Source organism: Podarcis bocagei, assembly GCF_964188305.1.
Source record: "Podarcis bocagei genome assembly, chromosome: 5".
Taxonomy (NCBI): Eukaryota; Metazoa; Chordata; class Lepidosauria; order Squamata; family Lacertidae; genus Podarcis; species Podarcis bocagei.
In genome coordinates, this window is record NC_138129.1 from 63136953 (window position 1) to 63153827 (window position 16875).

Here is a 16875-nt window from a genome sequence, read left to right on the forward strand (position 1 = left end):
ATCTGGCTGCATTTAAGCTCTGCCTTTATATTTGAAGTGCTACAGAACTCAATATGACTTGATGTATTATAAAAATCAGTACCTAGAACATCAGGCACATACTCTGGGATGTATAGATTTTGGGAAGACTTTTTTTTTTTTGAGTGGGGAGGATTTTTTGCTTTTTAAAAATAAAGAGCTATATTAAAATAATTGAAGTTTATATATAAATAAATTTATAAATTTGAACTGTGTTTATCTAAGTCCAAAGATCAATCCCTTATAACGCCTTCTTTTCTTTCTTATAGCAAGTCCACATGCAACACCATCGACTCTTCATTTTCCAACATCACCCATTATTCAGCAGCCTGGGCCATACTTCTCACACCCAGCAATCCGCTATCATCCTCAGGAGACTCTGAAAGAGTTTGTCCAACTTGTCTGTCCCGACGCTGGTCAGCAGGCTGGACAGGTGGGGTTCCTAAATGTAAGGAAGCCATTTTATTTCTTCAGATGCTTTTGTTTCTGTGCCAAATAACCATGAAATTATGCTAACAAGTGTTTTTTACATATCTAAAAACAGGGCCTTAATTTTTCACTGCTACAAACTGACTATGAAGAGTGATCCAGCCCAAGATATGCATGTTCAGGTCCCACTGAATGTGACTGAAGTTCAGTTAATGTGTTTTTAAACTGCTTTATTTTTACATGCTAAACTTTCTGACTTGTAGCCAGATGTATTAGCAGATCATTGCCATGTTGGTCGTTAGTGCAACTGTAGCTTTCCAGGCAAAATATCATATCATAGAATATTGTGTGTTAACCCAGGATATAAGGCTGGCAGCAGCCACTACCTTTTTATAATGGGATTGCTCCGAGAAGGTATTGCTGCTGCTTCTTTGACTAACAGCAGCTTGGTGTTATGTCCTAATCAAGGCAAATTGAGGTTAGACTTAACCATGGTTTACGCAAACCATTGTTTATGAAACCATTGTTTCAATAAACCATGATTAAGATGAACAACAATTTAGGGGCTGGATATAATTCTAAAATGCAATTAATTGATAATGTATGCAAAAGCTTCTAATCTCTTAGCATCCACTTCCGAAAAGAAGAGAGGGGAAATCACATTAGCGCTGAGATTTGGTCACATAAAGCTAGGCCATATTTCACTTATTTAGAAATTTTCTCAATTGCTTTATATTGAATCTTAAAGTGATGTACAAAAAGAGAAAGCAATATAATACAATTTATTGGTAATCTGATAAAAACCTATTTCAAAATTAGCAATGACCTGGATTGTCCTTCTAGGAAGGTCTGGTAAAATAAAAATATAGGGGCTGCTATACTAAAGCTCTGCACTGTGTCACCACATAGGTGACCTCAGTGGCATGTAGCACTTCAAAAAGAACCTACCCTCATGAGCACAGTGACCATACCAATATAGAGAAAGTAAGGTAGTCCTCAGGAACCCGAACCCCAATTTATTAAGGACCTTTTAGACCAATACTTAAATCTGACCTAGTAGCATATTGGCAGCAGTGTAGTGCCCTCAGTACAGGCAATAGGTTCTTCCAGTTGGCAGCCAAGCAGTCATGTTCTGGACTAGCTTCTGGATCAAGTCTACAGGCAGCCACATTTTCGAGTGCATTACCATAATTGAGAATAAAATGACAGTAATTGGTGGCATCCCAACCCAACATCCAGTATAACAGCATTTTGTGTGAACTGAACTTCTAATTCATCCTTTAGGAAGACTTTCACCTGCCGTGGTCCCAAAGATTCAGCTTCATGCTTTCTGACTTCAGCACTTCCAAGGTTAACAAAATACCTTGTAATTTTTATTAATTATTTCTTTAGACAGGAGAGTAAGGAACAGCTGTTTCAGATCAGCCACATTCACTTTCTTTTAAAAAATGACTTTCTTATAGCACTTTAGATTAAGCTGACCAGTACTTGAACTCAAGAAGATAAAAGTACAGATTCTTATAGTTTGTTATTCCTGAGAATTGTTATCTTTTCTCCTTATCTCTCTGAAAAATTAAATAGTGCTCCAAGATTTTTGGTTGAGCAATCTCAGGTTGTTGTTTTTGTCAAACTTAGTAATTATCTTCAGGTTATTGGAATAACACTCCATTTGTATGCAGAAATGATTAACTCTGTGTACAACCTTATCTAAAATAATTCTTGGCTTTCTTGCGAACAGTAGGGCACAACTGAAGAGTAATGATTTCCCCAGTTGTTTTTATCCTTTACATTTCCAATATGTATAATACAGTGTAAACAGTTGCTTTTAGCACCCAGTTTATTACCTGAACCTGATAAAACAACAACAGCATTGCTTTGGATCCAAACTATAATGCTGGATCTAAAAGCCATAAGCAGAAAAACAATATTCACTAAAGCAGTTCTGCAAATATTTAAAAGTGCATGCAGTGTTATAATAAGTAGGTTCTTCTGTAGCAGTTTTCATGTCTCTGCTTGGGCAGGAGACTACACAAGATATGGCAAAAGTGGAATAACATATTGAAGTTTGGACTACACAGTTACTAGAAAGTAAAACCCAATTTAGAGGAACTTCTACTGCTTTCTCTTCCCACAATCTACTTTGAGGGACTTCTGGTTGCCCAGATCAGAGTGGGAGATACTAAGGACTGCAGTAGAGAAGGGTAATCCTCAAAAAAAATGTTCTCCTCTTCCACCAGATGACTCTTGCAGGAGTAGCACAAGGAGAATCAATTGGATACCACCCATTGCTTATAAGCAGTAGAGCTATATTCTTTAAGTTATTATTAATCAGATGACTGACTTCACTCTACTCAGGAGATTTCATTCACTGGATACAGGATGTCAAAGTGGTCTGGTATGATGCTGGCTACACCACTTCTTTAAGCACCTAACGCCACAAAAATTGGCTGAACTTATGACTTATGATTTCTTATGAGTCACTTCGGAACAGTATCATAGCCTTGCAAACTTGTGAGTAATAGCATTCCTTGAAGTCAACAAAGCCTCTCAAAGGAATTAAATGGATTTAGCATGTTTTAAGCTTCAGATCCCATGTGAAATATGCATGCTGCAGCATCCTGGAACTAAACATTTCCACTATGCATATTCTCTACATTTAAAGAAAGAGTTTTTAATCTTCATCCAGTTACAGAATACTAAAGAATATTGTCAGCATTTTTCACAAAATCAAACCACCTGATTCATTCACAGTTTGTTCTCATTCAGCTGTGTCATGGTGCATATTTGTACCATCATATGATATTAAATATTTAAAACAAAGCAGATTGTGTTTTCTAACAGAATGATATTAAAAAATTGAAACTCTGAGCTGTATAGCTCTTATGAGGATCAACAATGGCTAATTATTAAAAGAATAGTTGGGATTATTTCAAAATGTGAAATGTCAGTTTTATTTTCTTAGTAAAAATAATGTATAATGTAAGGTTGCAGTCTTAAACCCAGAATTGATTTCAGTAATTTGGAAGATTGCGGCCTAAGTCCATTTGAAACCTTGGTATGGAGGTTGCCCCAGCTCTTAGAGGCAAATCCAAGGTCCTAGTGAAGATTAACAACAGTAGAGCTATAAGAATATTGTCACTGCAAAGATGATGCAGCTTAAGGTTTTTTATTATAATTGGTTCAGGGATCTGCTCTTGTGCATAAGATACAAACTTCCAGGAAAATAATAGAAGGCAATGACCTTGTTTGCAAGTAATGCCAAACCAAGGAGGTTTGAGCTGCAACACATTTTCGGTTCATGCACCTCTTTCTCCTCTGGCATGGGAGTGAGGAGAAGAATGGAAACTCCCACTGCTATTTTGGAAACTCAAACTTCTATTTTAGAATAACTGCCATTTGTCTGTTGTCCAAACCTAGAAAATGGTGGTTAAAGTTAACTGTGGTTAGCTAAAACAAACCAGTTTCAAACCATAGTTTATGAAACTATTGTTTCGAGTTGCCATAATTGAAATCACCCCAAGTATAGGGTTTGGACAACATACTAAACTAAGGTCAGCCTAAAATGAAAGCAAAAGTTTCCTTACTGCTCTTGAAGCCACAGCATAGGAGGAGAGGGGAGCACACAAGCCCAAGCCTTTCTGAGGCTCATATGTCCAAATTTGCCTGATGCCTTCAGTTTTCATATAAGGAAAAGGGGGTGGGGGAGTTGATAAGTTTCTCCTTTTTTCAGTTAACAAAGAAGTGGCTTCCATAAACTTGATTGTCCATCTGCAGTTCCCTGCACCATATCCAATGCCGTTCCCAAGGGCCACCCAAATCTTGGGAATAGATTTTCAGGGGGCTGAAGAGGGGAGGAGAAGGGGTGAATGTTCTTCTTCATAAATGTATAGCTTCTTCCATTTATAGAAAGGACATTTATAAAAAGATCCATTTCAATTTCAGCTACCTGTTTGTGTTTTTCTTTACCACTGATCAACTGTTCTCTTGGGACAAGAGGCAGCTAATCATTTTTTTTCTTTTCTTATGTTTTTGGCAGCCCAATGGTAGCAGTCAAGGCAAGGTGCACAATCCATTCCTTCCTACCCCAATGTTGCCGCCGCCACCTCCTCCACCAATGGCCAGGCCTGTGCCTCTGCCAGTGCCAGACACAAAGCCTCCAACCACGTCGACAGAAGGAGGTGCCGCCTCTCCCACTTCACCAAGTAAGTACAGCTGCAAGGAGGAAAGGAAAGGGCTGACTACTATAATTGCAGCTTCATTATCCATTTGTTCTGGAAAGGGAATCAAAAATGCAGTAACAACATTCCTGCCATTAAACTCACCTACTTAGTGCACGCTAAGAGCACACATTAAGGCCACAACAGCAACCAAAAGCAAACATTAATTCCTTCTGGACAGAAGTAAGATAGATTCCCAAAACGGGTTTTTTTGCTTTGGTAAATGTTTTATAATATCCTATGCCTCACGAAGATACAGCATGGCTTTGGAGTGTGTTTAAAAATAACAGCAGATGAATTTAATGCATTGTTTTCTGTGTTTCTTTTCCCCTTGCTATTAATTCTTTATTATATTAATTGTCACACAGAAACATGATATAGTCAAGAATCTTGAGACATGGTTAACCTGGGTTTTGGGGGTTTTGTTTGATAATTTGTGGATTTTTGGTTATGTTGATTTAAAAAACTTTTTGACAGTATTCTTTATGTAAAATTCTTTATCATCATCAGCACCACCATCAGCACCACCACCTCCATCACCATTATCATTGGTTTTAGTTACCTTGCAGCAGAGATCTAAGCATGATCTAAATCATTCATACAGGTAGCGGTGATAGTGGGCTCTTCTGTTCTACAGCAGTGGTCAATACAGTAGAGTAATATTTGCTTCTAGAAGCAGCTTTGACGCATTACACATGTTCACTATTTAATTCCAAGGATATTCTGTTGCAGAAAAGCAGGAGCTGCTTTAAACCACAAAGGAAAACTCTTCACTGAGTGTAGGCTGCAATTCTGAATGGTCCTTAGAAAACAGAATAGGACTCACTTCTGTGTAAAGAAGTTTAAAATCTCCCTTTGCTACTCAGTAAGGGAGCAGCAACTTTAGCCTTGCCATGGAGCTGCAAAATTATGAGACTGCTGTGAAGTTGCACACTTCTTAGGGGCTGTGTGGACCCACAGATGGAATTCTGTTTTCACCCTATTGAGCAAAAGTAACATTACTGCAGCACTAAAGAATCATAGAATTGTAGAGTCGGAAGGTACCACAAGGGACCAAACTCATGCAATGCAGGAATCTTTTAGCCCAACATGGGTTTCAAACCCATTATTATTATTATTATTATTATTATTATTATTATTATTATTACCGTATTTACTTGAATCTAATGCTCACCTTTTTTGGGCCATATTACGTTGCAAAAATTAAGGTGTGCATTAGATTCAACAGCACATTTGCATTCACCAGCAAATCCTTTTTTTGGTTTCAAGGTTCTGAAAATTAAGGTGTGCATTAGATTCAGTGGAGCACTAGACTCAAGTAAATACAGTATTTATTCCCCACCCATCTGGCTAGGTTTCCCCAGCCACTCTGGGCAGCTTACAGCCTCTATAAAAAATTGTAGCACATTAAAAACTTCCCTAAACAGGGCTGCCTTCAGATGTCTTCTAAAAGTCAGATAGTTGTTTCTTTCCTTGACATCTGAGGGCATTCCACAGGGTGGGTGCCACTACCGAGAAAGCCCTCTGCCTGCTTCCCTGTAACCTCACTTCTCACAATGAGGGAACTGCCAGAAGACCCTCATAGCTGAATCTCAGTATCCAACCCTGAGATTAACACTCTCATTCTCTACCAACTGAGTGATATCTTTTATATAGCTGCAGTCTGGAATCAGCATAAGAAACTATGTGTCATCCAGGTCTAACAGTCGAGTTGTTAGCTGAGCAAAGAAAGGATAAACCACAGCCTCTTCATTGAAGCCCAATGTTCTTTGCAGTGTAACACATTGGCTCTCAAAAGTGTCTAGGTCCATATGAGTAAATAAAGAATTCCCGCATGTTGGCTTTATTTTTATTTTCCTCTCCAAGTGGGTGTAAACTGTTAATCATATACTAACAACAGGAAGATTTAAAAAACACTATTTAAACTGAGATAAGCACCTACTTTGGCAGGCAGGAAGATGAGGATCATGTCTTCCTAGGGCTATCTAGTAAAAGTTTATCTAGCTGAAGGATTTTCCCATACTGGGCTAATGTGGGTGAATCCTGGGTACATAATAATCTGCTTGAAATATTATTGTGCCTGCCTGTGGTGAAACATTTGTGTGAAGCAGCCACTTGCAAAACCATCAGAATATATCTTTTCTTCATGCATTGCTTGGGTTTTCTTGATACAAGAGTTTTATTTTGCTCTGTTTTATGCATAGGCCTGGAGAAGTGGGTTTTCACATGTGCGTATGTAAAATAGACCCAATTTACAAAATACCTAATAGCACAGTTTTGTGACCTGCATAAATTCAGCCTGTTTTCACATTGTCCATAATTTATTTCAGCTTCTGCTAGTCGTTTAGGCACGAAGCTATGCAAGACCTGAAATCCCACTCTTTGTAGTCCTTATTAGTTCCCTTTGAGCTTCTTGAATTTCACCATGCAAATTTCCAGACGTGTCTTCATTGCCGTTATGAGCAAGAAACTCAGGTTTTAAATAAATAAATAAATGATTCCCAGGATGCTGAATTCTATAGTCCAGACCAATTTCCATAGTTGAACAGCTGTAGAGTCTGATGCAAGGCTGCTCCTGAGAATCTTCCTGCGAGCTGCAGGTGGGAATTTCCCATAATCACAAACCAGTAATAAATTAACATTGGACATAGTAGATGTATCATGCAGAAGAGGAAAATTAAAATCAGGTGAGCGGATAGAATCTGCCACCAAAGCCAGCAGATCTGTTTACCAGACACTTGCCGTTTGTCTCTTAGAAGAATATGGTCTTCTTCCACAACTGTAAAATGCTGCTGATCTTTCATTTCCTTTATGCAGGGGCCTTGGTACTTAAAGCACGTTCCTGGCACAAGCCCATTTTCTTATGTTTGCAACATGCTTTATGGTAGAAGGTGTTGATCTAGTGCAAAATTGTGGTCTTTCAGATGTGTCCTGTCAAGTTCTGTTGTTTGCATCTTAGTAAAAAAAAGTGTTTGAAGGGAGTTAAGTGTTAGCACCAGTCATATCAGAATAGTGTAGCTATTCATATCATACATACCTTCCTTCTTGTGAGGAAGAAGCTGCACGCTGTATTAGATTACTGCTGCCTGGAATTCTGCTTCGCCAGCATTTATCCTTGTTGACTCTCCAGTTCTTTGACAGTAATCATTCTCCCAGAAAAGTAAGGAATTTGAAGACTACCCTTCACACCACAGAAAATTAAAAGTAATTCATACTGAAGAAGTTGTGTGTGACTTGCACCTTTCTATATACTGAGTTCAGACTTCAAGTTTGATATTGCAGACTCTGATAGGTAATAACTCTAGAAGGCCTGAGGCAAAGATCCTTGCTAGTTCTGCTACGTGGGATAATTCAGCTAGGAATGCCATCCGTTGCACTTGATATTATATGCATAAAACAGATGCTGTTCCACTGAGCTATGGCTTCTCCCTATTGCATAGCAAAAGAAAAGATGGGTCATATACTCCTAATAAAAACAGAAAAAAACAGGTATTTCTATTGCATCACAGCAGCACTAGAGCTATGTGTCTATCGATCATCTCACACAGCTTAGAAGGCAAAATATACTTAACCTTCAAAGACTTAGTGCAGATCAGTATTGTTGACTTCATTGACTTGTGAGGTCGGTAATCACCTGAAGTCTGAAGTCAGTAATTCCTTTGTTACCTGAATGGTGTAGGAGACACTTTGGCGATGGGAAGGTTTGGAAATGGTAAAGCCTGTAAATTACATTTCCTTTTGTCTTGTGTCTTTTTATTCCTGTTTTTCTAATAATCATGCCTTTTGAAGCATGATCCTGAGGGTGAAGAAAGTTTGTGACTTTGATCTCCAAGTGTAATGTTAAAAATATATTCATTTCAGAAGCTTTCTTCAGATGGGCCAAAATGAATTGCTGCTGTGTAAATGGTCTGAGACCATTTGCTCTACATTTACTTTTTCTTTACAAAGAGCCAAATGCGATAGACGATGTTTACAGTATGGCTGCTAAAAACATTCAGAAATAGAAAAAGAGTTTCTAAAAAGAAATAATTAAGATTTGACTTCAAAATTTGCTATAAACTTATTGCTATAGATGCAATAAATATTTGGAAACTTATATAAAAATGTGACTTACAGCATCTGTGGTCAGGAGACAATAAAGCCCCTTCTAAACGTTGACTCCTGAAGAGCATTTGAGCACTGCAAATAAGATTTTGCCCTGTTCTCAACCAGCTCTTCTGTTCCATTGCAAGGGGATGCTTTGCAGTTGATTGAGGTGGGATAATGTACCTTAATAGAACAGTGTAGAATATACAGTGGTACCCCGCAAGACGAAATTAATTCGTTCCGCAAGTTTTGTCGTCTAGCGAATTTTTCATCTTGCGAATCACGAAATCCCATAGGAATGCATTGAAAATCAATTAATGCGTTCCTATGGTCAAAAAAAGTCCAAACAAAGCCAAATTTGGTACTACAACAGTTTATTAACTGCTCTTTAAAGTCACACATACTGTAAAGAGCAGTTCAAAAATTGAAGGGAAAATAAATTAACTTTATAAACATGACAGAAAAACATTTAAAAATCAACAAAGTGTACAGTACATTTTCTAAGACTCTGGGGGACCACTCGAAGAAGGCTCCTCTTCCACTCTTTGCTTCTTGCTCAAGAACCTGTCCATAGTCTGCTGCTTCATCCGCCTTTTCAGCACCTCCCTGTTGAAGACCTGCTGTGGAACGTAGCCCTCCGTCTTCACAACCTCCAGGAACTCCGCTGCAAAGTCTTCAGCCGCAGGAACATCAGAACTGGCAGCCTCTCCATGCCTGACCACGCTGTGGATGCCAGATCTTGTCTTGAACCGTTCAAACCAACCTCTGCTTGCCTTGAAGACCTCTGGCTCGCCTGAGGTTCCTGGCTGTTCCCGGATGAGGTCAGCGTGCAAGGCCTTGGCCTTCTCACAAATGACGGCCTCAGACACTGTGTCCCCTGCACGCTGCTTCTCTTCTATCCAGATGAGCAGCAACTTCTCGACCTCCTCCAGAACAGCTGGGCGGTTCTTCACGATCCTGGTGACTCCCTTGGCTGCATCAGTCGCCAGGATCTTCTCCCTCATCTTCAGGATGGTCCCGATGGTTGATGGATTCCTCCCGTACTCCCTGGCGATGTCCGTCACATGCATTCCGCCGTCGTGCTTCCGGATGATCTCCTTCTTCATTTCCAGCGTCACCTTCTCCTTCTTCCTCTCGCCGGCCACCGCAGCAGCAGTCTTCTTGGGTCCCATGGCAGCACAGCTCTTACCTTCGTAAACTCAGAAAAAGAAAAAGAAATCAGTGATGTGCTTCAAATCCAAAAAATTCAAAAGCACCCTTATCAATCAAACCTTTATTAGGCATTATGCAAATAAAACCATAGGAGAGAAAATAACATGTAAAAGCCTTGGAATATATATAAAAAGGCAGCAGTTGGCTACATACATATATATATATATACATATAGAATCAGTGGTTTTCCTTGTTAACCTGCTCCTTGGAGGACTGCTACCAAAAACTCGGCTACCCCCGCCGTTACCCTTTGGTCAACGTCGGATAGGCAGAATGCCACACATTCACCTTGCTGGGGTTCCAGACCGCCCAAAAGAGGGGACAGCACGCGTTGACGGAGCGTACTGTACAGTGGGCAATGAAAGAGAATATGCTCTACAGTGTCCGGGACATTCATAGAGCATCTGCAGAATCTCTTGTTTCTAGGGATGTTTTGATATCTTCCCCAGACAAATGCTGAGGGAAAAACATTCAACCGGGCCAGCATAAAAGCCCTACGTTGGGCTGGGATTATTAATTTAGTGACGTAATTGGCTCTGCTATCTAAGATATTTAAATCATAGAATATGGGGGAGCAAATTTTGTTTACAGCTGCCATAATATTTTGTCTCTCGACATCCTTTAGTCTAGTTAGGATATTATGGAAGATGTGTTGCTCATTAGAATTGTACAGGGGCTCCAGCTCGATGCCTAAAGATTCAATCTTTTTTTCGAGGTACTGATACCATCTTGATTTGTAGGAGTCTTTGAGCAAATCAGCGAGCAGGCTTGATGGAGGGCAGCGAAAATGGCAGCGTAACCAGTACTTTATTGAGGTGGACCAGGCCCAGTATTCCATTGTGTGTATGCCTATTTCTGCACACATTGTTTCATATTTGATCACAGCTGGGAATCCAAGAATACGTCTCAGAAAGCTGGAGTGAATCTTTTTTAGATCACTGTTATATGCTTGGACCCATAGCGGGATTCCATAGAATATCTGGGCTTGCACTTTTGTTTGAAATATCTGATTGGCCGCAGGAATAAATTGATTACCTTTCTGAAAATAAAAACGGGCAACTGCTGATGAGGTGCACTTCAAAAGCACCCAGCCACCCACCACACAGAAATTAAAACCCAGAACCAAGTCCTTGAATCCCAAAAACCCCAATCCAAAATCCAACCCCCCAAAAAAAAGTTTTAAAAGTTTAACTTACCAAATGGATGCAAGAGAAGTTCTGGAAAAGCTTCAACAATCAATCACCGAAGTCTTCAGAAACCTCAAATGGCTGCAAAATAAGTTTTGGAAAAGCTTCAAAAATCACCAATGCCTTCAAAAACCTCAACTGTTCCCACAGACACCCACCCACCCACCACACAGAAATTGCAAACCCCTCCCCAACTGCTCCCCCAGCCCCTCCCCAACTGCTGCAAACCCCTCCCCAACTGTTCCCCCACCCAGACAAAAAAAAATTCAAAAAATAACAACATGGCTCAGTGGTCCCAGATTCCTGCAGAAACCTCTCCAACTGTTCCCCCAGCCAGCCAGCACTCAGAAATTCAAACTCAGGAAAAATTTTTTTGAAAAAAAACAACCTGGCCCAATGGTCACAGAAAATCATAAAAATTCCCAAAAAGCCCCACAAGCTCCCAGATTCCTGCAGAAACCTCTCCAACTGTTCCCCCAGCCAGTCAGCACTCAGAAATTCAAACTCAGGAAAAAAAATTTGAAAAAAAAACACAACCTGGCCCAATGGTCACAGAAAATCATAAAAATTCCCAAAAAAGCCCCACAAGCTCCCAGATTATCGCAAACCCCCCCCACAACACCAAGTCCTTGAATCCAAAACACCCCAACCCAAAATCCAAACCCCCCCAAAAAAGTTTTAAAAGTTTAACTTACCAAATGGATGCAAGAGAAGATCTGGAAAAGTTTTGGAAAAGCTTCAAAAGTGAGCAAAGTCTGAGAAAAGGCTACAAAACCACGTGCTAACAGTTGCTCCTCGAAATCAAGTCGCAACTGCAGCTGTTCAAGCTAAGCACCCTTTGTTTTAATGGTTTTAAGAAAAAGGAAACAAAGTCGCGAGACGTTTTCGTCTTGCGAAGCAAGCCCATAGGGAAATTCGTCTTGCGAGGCAACTCGAAAACGGAAAAACCTTTCGTCTAGCGAGTTTTTTGTCTTGCGAGGCATTCGTCTTGCGAGGTACCACTGTACCATAGTACAGCATTCTGCTGGTAGATCATAGTGCCTTCCGTTCTACCATGTCCCATTGTTGTTGTTTTTCCTGATGCTGGGCAGATTCACATTCCTCCTGACCTTGGGACGGGAAGTCTACTCTGGTTGGCAGTGGTTCTCTGATTTTAAGCAGAACTTTCACATTGCATGTGAAATACATAAGGAAGCTAGATTGATACTGTACACACAACATACTATGTGCGTTATCAGACATCATGTGTGTCTAATTCTTGTGCTAATGCTTTTTTTAAAAAAAAAATTAGTTCCATTGAAATTTATTGTTTAATGGGATATGAACAGTTGGCCATCTGTCCAATAGTACTCTGATGAAAAGCTCACACAAAATCATGGCAGTTCTCCAACGACTGTATATTGGCTGCTTAATCACACTGCATCTTTGGATGACTTAACTAACCTTCTGTAAGGCTTACAGCACAATCCTTGGTGTGTTTACTCAGACGTAAGTGCCGTTATGCACAATGGGGCTTTCTCTCAAGTGAGAACACAGGATTGCACCCTGTGCCTGTTACTTTGAAAGCTATGGGCACCATCTTATATTAGAAGAAAGTGATGTAACTAAGGGCTTGGTCTCCATAGAATAAATGGTTTCCCTTCTTTTAAATTGTTTGTTTTTCATAATTATTTCACTAAAGTTTGTGTGTCTTACTCCAGATTTTTTTTTACCATGCCATTTTGTGTTGATAAGAAATACTGTTTCTTATCGCCCAATTATGTCCATATTTATATTGCCATCATTCAAAACCCAGTTTCCCCAAGTCAGATTCTTGACCCCTCCAACATGAGCTCATTTCTGTGTTCAGCATTTGTTTAGGTGGCTCCAAGACCGGTGTTGTTTTTGGTGTTGTCTGTCTGTGATCTAGTGCTGCTTCCTGAACGCATGTGTCCCTTCCCTTCACAGCCTACTCGACACCCAGCACCTCCCCTGCAAACCGATTCGTCACTGTTGGACCACGGGATCCAAGCTTTGTAAATATCCCTCAACAGACACAGGTGGGAAGCTTTCGACTTCTGCTTTGTTTGCTGTGCTGCTTGTTAACTCTTTGGTGCACTTTGGTGTTGCTACGGAAAGTGACGTGTGTCTCTCCACCAGTCAGTTCATCTTCATGGTCTGAGTAACAGTGAAATGTCATTGCCAGTATTTGTTTGTATGTTTTGTTTTTCCAAAAAATCTTGTGGCAACAATGCTATAATCAAATTCAATCTTATAAACTTTAATTCTGTCTTTCTGACACTCACAATTTTCTTTCTGACACACAGAATTGTTTTTTCCCCCCCTGCAGCCCACTTTTTCAGGGTCTTTTATGGCAAGCCAAGACACTGGTCACTTGTGGTCATTTCCATAAGGGAAATCAAAATGTATAGAATATCCCGTTTTCTACACTTACCGGTACATCACATGCCATTATACGTGTTCAAACACTAATCTTTCCCCTCTTTCTGAGCTATACCATGCCCACTGTTTTCTTGTGCAAGAGGGACTTTGTATCTTCAAGAGAAGAACCCCAGGGCCATTTTTTCTCTTTGATAAACATGACAGTCAGCAGCTGAATTTATTAGATCATTTAAATTAATAGCCATATTTTAAAAGCAGCTGCTTCATGCATCATATGCTGTGTTAACCCAAATTTACAGATTATTTTTTAAATTGTTTTTAAAGCCCTCAAACTGAGACATATATGGTTGTATCCAAAGTAGTGTGAATGGAGTTCCACTGTTACAGCCCTACTTCAGTTTTGTCTCCTTCTGCTCTGGAGCTGGTTTTGAAGACATGTTTGGGGCTGCCAAGGAGAAGAGGTGAAAGTTCTCTTCTGCCAGTTCAAACCTCTTGCTCCAGTGGAATAGGAGTGATTGATAGTGCCCAAAACAACATTATTAACATTTCTAAAAACTAGCCTAAGGCTAGCTATAAGCATACGTACTTTGGAAATATGTCCAGATAATTGAAACATACTTCTGATTAAATATACTTAAATGTACTTGGGAGTTTGAGCTTGTTCCAGCACCTCGTCAGTTAGGCCAGGTGATACTCAGGCTTTATTACATATGGAAGTGATGTTGCCTTTGACAGTCCTGACCCAGTGGATCAAGAATTCATTAGAGGAAACAGAGCACAGAATCTAGGTTGAGATGGAAGATAATGGTTTTGCGTTCTGGTGCTTTCGCCAAGATTCATGATTTCTCGACTGCACAGAAAACCCATAAATTATCAGACCAAGCATCTTCATTGCAGCTGCTGTGGCACTTGCACAGCAATAAAAATTCCACAAGCAGTTCCTTATACACACACATCCCTCCCAAAGAGTCATTTCTGGTATTTTCTAATTTCACCCAAAGAAGAGGAAGGTTTGGCTACTTCATCAAATTAGAGAAGCCCCGTTATAAAATACCTACATACTCTCGTGTGTGTATGTGTGTGTTTTACAGGATATAACTTGACCCAAGTTTCCCTCGATATTTTTACCCAACGGGTTTGCTATACTGATATTAAGTATATGTATTTAGGGAGTAAAAAGTTTCACAAAAACCTCAGTGCTGCTCAGTGTAACATATTGATGCATACGGAGTATATTCAGAACTTTAACAAAGGAACTGAGGAAAGAATTTTGGAATACATCTGATTTCTACAGGTGGGAGAAAAATTATTTATGAGACTGGGATCATAGGAGTGGCTAACAGAACACAAAGTTACCTCAAAGATACTGTGGAGGTCAAAGAAATGTCTTTAAAGATTTTGTTTCCAGTGTCAAGTGGAACATAAAAGTGAAAAACCACCAAGAGCATCAAGAATTCAGCCAACACTAGTTTGACCCCAGTGAAGTTGGAATAACCCTACCCTACGAAGACATTTTTTATAGCTGAATCAGAAGCTTGACCATTTTTTAAAGACTAATCTTAGACAAGGACACTGAATGTGCTTTTTCTGGGCCATTTCAAATTCCCAATTGTCAATTACGAAAATAGTTGTTGGCAGTTTTGTTAGCGACTAATTTGAGCCAGATGTTGAAAAATATTAAGGCTGTACTTAATATCCCATAATCATGAGGAAGGGAAGAATTAACAAGAGGAATTTGTGTTTAGGACAACCATAGCTTTTATTTAGAATGTTGTAATGGTTACCGTACAATGTTTTAAAGGTCAAGAGCAAGAAGCATTTGGTTTCATTTGACAATTGAAATTTCAAATATAATCATTTAGCATGAAGACCTATGACAAACGGCAATTCTGTTCTTCCTCCATAAAATTGAAACATACAACATGGACCAAATAGCACCTACTACAATGTTTTTATTCTGTTGCCATTTTCACACATGGAATGCAGCCTGTGTCCAATGGTCTTAAATACCATTTTCTGGTAAGATGACAGTTCAACTGTTGCTTAGCTTAGTGTGGAAAGTAGTTTGTGGGAAGCAGCTTACCACTGAGTTGTGCCGATATTCACCATTTCACTGCGAAACACCCCCTCCCTTTCCCGGTTTGCAGGTCTGGTGACAATTACCAAAACCACAATAGCAAATTGTGACATGTAGCAACATACTTGTATGGAGAGTAGCCTGCAGAAACTAACCTTAATTGTGGCCCTTGCAACAAATTCACCACCATAAGCTTACTGCACTCTGAGCCTACCACATCTCATGTTACAAACTATAGCTATTAGAGCAGTGGTGGCTAATCTGAGTCTTCCATATGTTGTTGGACTTAATCTCCCATCAGCCTCAGCCAACAGAGCCAAAAGTCAGAGGTGATACAATACTTCAATGTGATAGCACCCTACTTTGGGGGGCTCCCTTCCCAATGCTAGGCTGGCCCCTTTGCTGTGTTGGTTTTGGCACCTGCTAGAAACCTTTTTGTTTCCGCAAGCTGCCCCAAGCATGTAATTTTATTAAAGATAATGGTTTTAGGATTACTGATTTTAATTCATTTTTGAAAAATGTATATATATTGACTTGGTTTGTTTTTATTGGTACTTTCAATGAATATTTTAAATTTCCCTTTGTAGTCCCCTTAGAGGTTTGTTTTAATTGAGTAAGCAGTATACAGACTTCGTTAAATAAAATTTAAAAAGGGCCTGTAGCAGTTCAACAATGTCTAGAGGGCCCCAGGTTTGCCACCCCCCCCCCATTGGGGTATAACTTGCTGGTGTGGAAGGTGTCATAACGGGACTGCTCTCATGGATGAGTGGACCTTATCGTTCCCCCAGCTTGAGGTGAGCTGATACAAGAGGTTAAAGATGGTCCGTTTGAGAAATGGCTTTTCACAAGCAAGCAAACAGTAGCTGCAGTTCATCACACAGAAAACTGCAAGTTGTATCATGTTCACAAAGCATGTGAACTTACCCTCAGTAATGAAATCGATATATTCCAGGACTCAGACTGTGAGAGCACTGTCTGCTTTCTTGCTGACTTCTCCATTTGCACTGTTTGGTAAGGGCTCTCCTTTATAGCTACATGGATAGAAGTGGTTAAACTGTGTTGGATTTCAAGCCTTCTCCGCATTGAACAAGGTCACAGAAAGTACACCAGCAACTCGGAGAATATTTTAACTCTTCAGGGTCTGTTTTTATTGGTTAGGCAGTAGAAAGCCGCTTGGCTGTCTGCTTTTCCACCGCTCAGCCTCCCTTCAAGTACCTCCTATTTAACAGATGTACAAGAAAAGTTTTCACATGCTTTTACATTTAAA

At 39.8% G+C, this 16875-nt stretch overlaps 1 protein-coding gene across 9 annotated transcripts in view; it reads left to right on the plus strand.

The window, feature by feature from the left end:
* NFIA (nuclear factor I A) overlaps window positions 1–16875 on the plus strand; it is a 427373-nt gene that overhangs the window by 378923 nt on the left and 31575 nt on the right. For 4 of the 9 annotated variants that reach the window (XM_081193806.1, XM_081193800.1, XM_081193805.1 and 1 more), the window contains 4 exons: window positions 288–466; window positions 1732–1797; window positions 4484–4649; window positions 13097–13188. In XM_081193806.1, coding sequence (XP_081049932.1) covers window positions 288–466; window positions 1732–1797; window positions 4484–4649; window positions 13097–13188 — 503 coding nt within the window. The remainder of the gene's footprint in view (window positions 1–287; window positions 467–1731; window positions 1798–4483; window positions 4650–13096; window positions 13189–16875) is intronic. The other 5 variants (XM_081193802.1, XM_081193807.1, XM_081193801.1 and 2 more) reach the window with 4 other exon arrangements.